This window comes from Phalangium opilio, unplaced genomic scaffold (assembly GCF_054372755.1).
Source record: "Phalangium opilio isolate 3A_F unplaced genomic scaffold, DU_Popi_V2 ptg000082l_1, whole genome shotgun sequence".
NCBI lineage: Eukaryota > Metazoa > Arthropoda > Arachnida > Opiliones > Phalangiidae > Phalangium > Phalangium opilio.
Genome location: NW_028324189.1, coordinates 253,115 through 261,143, shown reverse-complemented (window position 1 = coordinate 261,143; position 8,029 = coordinate 253,115). Strand labels below are relative to the sequence as shown.

General features: G+C 39.1%; 1 protein-coding gene across 1 annotated transcript; it reads right to left on the bottom strand.

The window, feature by feature from the left end:
• Positions 1-302: 302 nt before the first annotated feature.
• LOC149650666 (uncharacterized) lies at positions 303-7,049 on the bottom strand. Its single transcript, XM_089847262.1, has 2 exons — positions 6,896-7,049; positions 303-2,451 (listed from the first exon to the last, which is right to left on the bottom strand). Exons 1-2 carry the CDS (start codon positions 6,908-6,910, stop codon positions 376-378), a joined length of 2,091 nt encoding a protein of 696 aa, XP_089703388.1. The 5' UTR covers positions 6,911-7,049; the 3' UTR covers positions 303-375.
• Between the last annotated feature and the right edge of the window lie 980 nt (positions 7,050-8,029).

The window sequence follows — 8,029 nt, the reverse complement described above, 5'->3', positions numbered from 1 at the left end:
AATTGAATGTAAATATTGATTAACAATTTATGAAGAAAAAATAGTAAGAAAATAGAGTCAACAGTTTTTTATTTTCCCAAGGTTTGGTATTAACATGACATTATTTTGTTAAAGTTTCTGTGCTGTCGTCGTTTTTCAAAGTTATTTTTTTTTTTCAATATTAATTGTAAGGATGATAGCTATTTATAAAAAATCAGTAGATAAACGTATCTACTTCAAAACAGTGATTTTTTTTTGTCTGTAATCAAAATGGGGTTCTTTGTTTTCAATCCATTTTCATATTAAAGGGTCTAGAAGTTTGGAACCAAAGTTCTCAGAGTTTTCTTGTTGAGGAAAATGCCCTAAACACTCAACTACCCTATCAAATCTGTTAGTTTAGTTTTTCTTTTTGTGGACTTTGGCTTTGTCCGATCTTTCATACGGATACGTTTCAGATGGGTCATGTTGTAGCATATACGTAGGACCGTACGGATCCTTGGGTGGACCTTTGTCGTATTTAGCCTCGTCCATGTAAAAGCTTTTAAGGGCGTTAAATTTCTTTTGATTGTAGCTAGTGGTAGGTCTGCCTTCCAATTCCTTTACATATCCTGTACCCGCGATATTGGAGCTGGAAGGTTTTACAATATACGTTTCGTGAGCTGTTGAGGCGCTGTACGTGGAGTGACTTGGTTTCCCGTTGGAGTTACTATTGAAATATACTTTACCACCCCGATCATTCTGGGAAGCACCTTCACTGACTTTGGTACTTTTTGAGCTGTAAGTACCAGTACCGTAGTCGGTTGCCCCGTAAGTGTTGCCGTATGTCCCGGTATCGTACGCTCCGTACGACGCGCCACCGTGTGTTGGAGCAGCGTAAGCGTTGACACCTTGGTTACCGTCATAACTGTATGTATTACTCGCGTAAGCTTGTTGTTGTAAACTAGCGCTGTCATATCCGCTAGTCGGTACTGGTTGGACAGTTTGAGAAGGGCTTTGTACATGAGCAACGGGATTGGAGTATGAACCGTGTTTACCATCGTCATAAGATACGGCGTGGGCATGGCCGCCATAATCCGTGGGGATGTAAGTTGGTTGGTATGGTACCTCGACTGGTGCTTTTGAAAACTCGGGTATATAAGGCTGAATCTCTTTAGTAGGGTACGATGGTGTGTATTCGAAACCACCTACGCCATAAGGCACTTGAAAATCAACCGAATGACTCGGGTACTCCTCTATAACTGTTGGTGGGGGACTATACTTAACAGGTGGCTCCGCTACCGTGTACTTAACTTTTTGAGGCGGGCTGTATTTAACAGGTTCCGGTGGAGGTTCGTACACTATAACGGGTTTAACTTTAGGTTTCTTAGTCTTAATCGGTATGATTTTCACCTTCTTGGGGAAGACAATCTTTTTGTACGAGAACTTAATGAATCCCTTTTTATAGTGTTCGCAATGCGGCATGTAACACGGTTTCTTATACAACTTGTTGATTTTTTCCATGATTTCCGGTGGGGGTGGACCCATTACTTTCTCGTAACCATGCTTAGGTGGTGGGTGTGGGTGCGGCTCGTGCGCTTCTTCTACGATTACTTGTTTATCGTCATCGTGATCGTCGTAACTTTCGACAATGTGTCCCGCACTTTGTTCCTGGTCACCTTCTTTATGGTCCTTCCATTTATGAAATTTGGGCGGCTTTGAGTGCCTTCTGTAACCGGAGTAACGGTCGTAATTGCCGTAGGGTCGTCCTGGTCGACGATGCATGCCCGTGTACCACGGGTCTTTGTAAACCCCGCCGATTGGTAGGCCATAATAACTATTTGAATATCGTTTAGGTGGACGCTTGTATCTGCCGCCGTAAGGGTTGTAAAACTTGTAGTGTTCCGTGTAAGGTTTCGTTCCATATCCTCCGTGTTGGTAGTATTTATCTCTGGGCCTGCCTGGACGTTTCTTAACGAATGAACCGTAGGGGTTTGCGTAGGCAATGTATGATTGTGGTTGACTGTGGGATCCGTATAGTTTATTCGCCATTGCGCTGAGTAGACCACCGTATGGTCTGCGACGTCGGTAAGGCCTCGTCGGAGGTGATTCGTACTCATCTTCCTCCTCGTCTTCGTCGTCATCGTCATAACCACTAGCTATTCTCTTCGGCGTTTCTTCAGTGGCGCTATTGAGAATAGTTTGAACGTCCTCGTCAAAGGTGAAATCCGACGCGCTGATGACGCTGCGACCTTGTTCAACCGGCGGTTCGTCATTTCGATTAGTTAGGTTAGTCTTGGACTTGGATACTTTTATGAGCGGCGTGATTGGTTTGAAGCCAGATTCTGTGGTGGAAGCGCCGCTAGTTGTAGAACTACTTGTAGAGGTTGTAGTACTCGTTGATGCGCTTGTCCCCGGATAGACGGGCACTAAGGGTATCGTTGGTATGGTAACTGTTTGACATATCCATGGCATCAGGGCCAGAATACCGGCAACCTGAAATTGTAGAAAATGGATGTTTTTTTTATGCGGGTCGAATGATTGAATATTTTAAAGTAACCGACTGTAAGAAAATCCCTTTCATTTTATTTTACTTTCTATTCGTATAATTCGCTTGACGGCATCTAATAAAATGGAAATGAGTTTGAATCCAAGCGTAAGCGGTAACCTAAACTGTTAAGCTTGTTTCAGTATTGCCATCTTTTATTTTAAACTAGCCTAGGTCAACAAGAAATGAACAGGCCTATATATTTTCATTGCCAGGCTGCTCTAAAAAGAAATGGTCTAGAGTCTATAGAGCTACCATTGCTTCACTTTGAGTAAATAGACGTCTGAGTTTTTAGGTGAATACATAACTGAATTATATATTTCTGCCACAATTTGTTAGAGATTCATTACTTATCTCTTGGGAAAAAATTCGACCCCTTAATCTTTAAAAAAACCTAGACGAAACTAGATGGTCTTTATAATCTTAACTTTATTGGTGAAAGGCAACTAGATCGCCCTAAATATCTGAGGTTTAGGGCAGCTCATTTTTACGGTTTGTTTGTATAGACTGTAGTATAAGTCGACTCTATGGGGTATTTCGAAATGTTAACGAACTTTACACAGCGCGTGATAACAGCTGTTAAACCCGATCAGCCATAGCGGTTCCGCCGTCTGAAAATCGATATCTTTTCTATGGTCAAACCTTTCTAGAACAAAATGGCCCCGGCCAGATTAGAGCCCCATCGTTTGTAAGGCTCCAGCAATCGAGAACGTTTTACTTGTGAAACACTGTAGTTAGTACGCAATCGTAAAAACCCAAAGACACAAGTTCAGAAGTATCCGACCCCAAAGATACAAGTTCAGAAGTATCCGATCCCAAAGATACAAGTTCAGAAGTATCCGACCCCAAAGATACAAGTTCAGAAGTATCCGACCCCAAAGATACAAGTTCAGAAGTATCCGACCCCAAAGATACAAGTTCAGAAGTATCCGACTCCAAAGATACAAGTTCAGAAGTATCCGACCCCAAAGATACAAGTTCAGAAGTATCCGACCCCAAAGATACAAGTTCAGAAGTATCCGACCCCAAAGATACAAGTTCAGAAGTATCCGACCCCAAAGATACAAGTTCAGAAGTATCCGACCCCAAAGATACGATCGTGGTCACTTATAAGTGCATGTTGTTCATACAAGTTCAGAAGTATCCGATCCCAAAAATACGATCGTGGCCACTTATAAGTGCATGTTGTTCATAGAAGTATCCGACCCCAAAGATACAAGTTCAGAAGTATCCGACCCCAAAGATACGATCGTGGTCACTTATAAGTGCATGTTGTTCATACAAGTTCAGAAGTATCCGACCCCAAAGATACGATCGTGGTCACTTATAAGTGCATATAGACTTATGCCGAGATTATCTTACAACATAGACTTATGCCCCATTTCTTAGAATCCAAAAGAAAAATTACCATTTCTTAGAATAAAAAAACAGAAAAAAAATAACCATTTCTTCGGTTAGCTCTGACATAACCATTTCTTTGAGTAACTCTGACCACATTCCAAATCGCGAAAAACTACTACCACGACGACCACCACCACCACCACCACTAGCACCACCACAGGCTCGCGGGACAAACTAATAGCCTCATCGTATATATACGATGTGGCTAAAAAGGGAGAAAGGCTAGCTAGCCCTGAAACTTAAGGAAGTGTTTAATCTTAACGATATAGAAACAGAGAATGAATTTCTTTTTATTTGTATGAATCGCGTTTAGCTATTTAATCCCAAACCTTTTAACGCGTTGGTAATCTGAATAATTTTATATATATTTACAGCTTTAAGTTTAATTTATTTTTCAGATTCAAAAACCTAGGTTTAAATCTGCCTATGTCCAATAACTCCTTAAACTTCAACTATAGAATAAGTTCCTAATGTCCCGTTTTTCTTATACATATATTTATATCCGTTAAGAATAGTAAAAACGTGCCCGAATGAACGTAACGCTAGCGAGATTTTGCCTCATTCAAAATTCCAATTACAAAGTTTTCTTTGTAGAAAGTAAAATAAGCTACTCCCATTGAAATTGGTCACGCACCGGTCGGTACACTTTGAAGCAAAAAGGACCACTCGATAATAAAGGCCACGTTTGTTATAATAAAACTAAAAACTACAGTCATTTTGATCATATAAACAACTATTTTGCAAAATAATAAAATATAATTCCATCATAACTTTATAATTATGACTTATGGAACGTATCTTATAAACTTATGATGGAATATATTATCAAGGACCGTTAAGCTCTGTTTTGGATGGCGTCTCCCATTAGATTACAGCTGTATGAAAAGTGTTTTGATATAAATAAGAGCGACGTTGTAAAGCAAAGTCAACCGCTTGATGTCAACGGATAAGACAATGAAAATTAAATCATCATTTAACGAGAGTTGCTTCTCAGCGGGGCGGTCTTTCTGGAAAACAAACTCTCCTCTGTATCCGAGGGTTTAATTAATTCAACGCTATCTAACAGGCGGTATCAACAATATTCAGCTTGTCATAATATTAATTTTACGGGGTTAGCGGAAGAAAGAATATCTCTCCCAAGTCGCCTTTTAACAATTTTACACCCTCGCTCTGTCACAAGCGCGTTTTTAAAGATTACCTCCAAAATTTCTGAACCGAATCTTCAAAGGATCGAGATTGTGCACACGCTACAAGCAAACCCCTTATTAGCGAAGTTCGAATTGCTTGTTACCTCGTGACTTCTGGCGGTATCCCCGGACGTAAAGGGCAGTTGTCAATAACAACCAAATACTTTTATAAAGGAAATATTAACGGAATGAGAAAGAGTGTGAATATAATGCGGAAGGATAGGAAGAGGGGCGGATAGATCTATTTCTCCCTGCTTTCTCTTAACCTAAATTGACTACCGAAATAAATTTCTGTTGGCTAAAATAGAGAATGTTTCGTGCCTTATATAAAGAAACCGAAATGGTCTTTGTAGTATATTATTTCATGGGGTTACTACATCAATATTGCTACCTTGAAACCATTTAAGGGTTCATTTATTGACAACGACAGGTTACTCAGTTTTAAAGACTTTGTATCAAGTAACTTTATTAGTTTGGCAACACTTGACTAATTAAGATGTTATTAAATTAGATTAAATTTTACTTAGAAGGATTTGGGACTTGTCCTTAAAGAAAATAGCCGCGGGGATGTTTGCTGGTCGCTCAACTTTCTATCCCTTAAGGCTCGTTTTCATAGAAGCTAGAAAATTCGAAAACGCTCACGCTTCACGAGCTTGAACACGAGCAGTAATGTATTTTTTTCGAACGTTTCCGCTTTCGCTCGAAATTTTCACGCAACTCGCGCCTATGAAAACGAGCCCTTATTGTTAAAGCTTTCAAGCGTAATTGCTGGAAGCGTCGCGGGGGTTTTCGCCAACCTTTTACTAACTCTTTTAAAGCCCTTAAATTAAAAAGTAGCGACTCTTGTCATCTTTCCTAACCTTCAACACGCAACGTGTATTGACAATGAAAGAGAAAATTTTTAATCCAATTCGCGCCGAAGAGGCAATTTTAGATTGGAAAGCTTTACCAGCACGCTCGCCTTACAAGTGCACCGGCTTATTCCCAATGCATCTAGCAATCAGTTTTGTACACTGGGAAAGCATTTTTGCTCGTGTTAAAATTGCCAACCCGAGCAATTCACCGTATCAGGGTCATGGTTATTGATCTATGTCAGATAAGGATTATTTAATACCTTCAACCTCTAGATTTAAGGAGTGTATATTTGTACATAGAACGCCAAGTGTCCTTAGATATAAGCGTATATGTGACCATGTCATAGAAAATTAATTCAGTAACGATCGCGTTGACTAGTTTTGAGTTGTTATGTATATATACATATAGCAAGGACCTAAATAGAGGGAATCGATATTGTATCGTAAGCGATTTGCCATTATATAATCAAGAGTGTGAAACCCGCATCCTTTATAGATACCATATGGGGTGAAAATATCCAGACGCCTTAAAGTTTAAGGTATATTTCCCAAGCTACTATGCGCTGTACAGTTAGGTTTCAGAAATAGACGATCTTTCAAGTTTGGCACGTACGAGAAAAAGCGCACGTGCTTTTCAATTTTCAATTCAAATTAGGCTTAACTCGTACAAGTTCTCGCAAAGTTTAAACGTAACGAAACTGATGTGTAAAACGTCTAGGACGCTCCCTATTTTCCTACACGTTTTCGGTACTTCAAACACGGTATCATACTACTAGTTGATTTACTCCTGTTATAATGGAAAACTGATCACTTGGCTGTCAACCGAGTAAATTGCTAAACTATCAGTGAAACTTCCTAAGTCTTGAGAGTAAAACGGTAAAGTTATTATATCCCTAACCGGGGTTAAGTACGTCTTAAGTTCTAGAGAAAACTTAAATATATAAACTTACTTTGATATAATCCATGTCTAAACTCTAACGACGTGGACTTGTTATCTTCAACAACACAATATTCATTTTCTGCCTTATCTAACTTTTGCTAAGCGAAAAACATAACGTTTCTTGAGCGAATCATTTCACCAAATGACTTCCACTGGTAGCGGATACTGACTCTCGTGAAGGCAGGCGGGTAACCCCTCTCTACCTTCGTGCCAATTTTGCACCATTGATTTCTTTTTGGTGTATTGAAATTTTGTAGGCCAAGTGAAGATAAGATTTTTCCCTTCGTCAAGTAAAACAGAACGTTACGGAATTAACAATAAAAGAAATAGACAATTCGTAAGTCGAGTGAAGGTTACGGTCGCTTAAGTTTGATTTAAACCCAAAAAGCACCTTCTTCGTCTTTAGAAATGAAACTCAATTGCGGGTGTGGCTTTTATATAATATAAACACGCGTTTTTAAGCGACGAAACAACGTTATAACCGACATGAATGCGTTTCATTGTACCATTAATAGCGCACCAATATATTTTTAACAAGATTTCCAAGTATAGACCTTTTGACGCGAAAAAAGGTCACTCAAGGGTGATACAAAATGACTACAGCGCAGACTCCAAAAACCGAGATGGAAGGCGGACTATTGAGGGAACTTAAATCCAGGGCAAGAAGACCTAACCAACCCTAAGTAAACCTAACCTTACACCAAAATGAAGAAAAGATAATTTATTACGCTTTATAATTTATATTCATGGATTAATTGAGAAATTCATGTAAGTGTGATATTACGTAGATTAATGTACACAACATTTTATTGAAGTGAAGACGTACGTTTATGTTAGCGTTATCTAGGTTAATTTGACAATTTGTTGCGTAGCACGCGGATAGTAAAAGTAGGGTGGATGCGAGCCTGTCATGTCTGCGGAATCCGTCATCTTTGTCATGAATCTTTTGTTAAACAATTCTAAAATACAATTCAAACAGAAAGAAAAATTATATTAACTGTGTTCGAAGACGGATGCTGCCTTCAATCTTTCTAGAGGAATTTAGCGCGTTTCATTTTTTTTATTTCTTTCGCTTACAATATAAATATGCTTAATAGAGCAACGAATAAGTACAGTATAAACAAACAACACCTCTATATTCAGA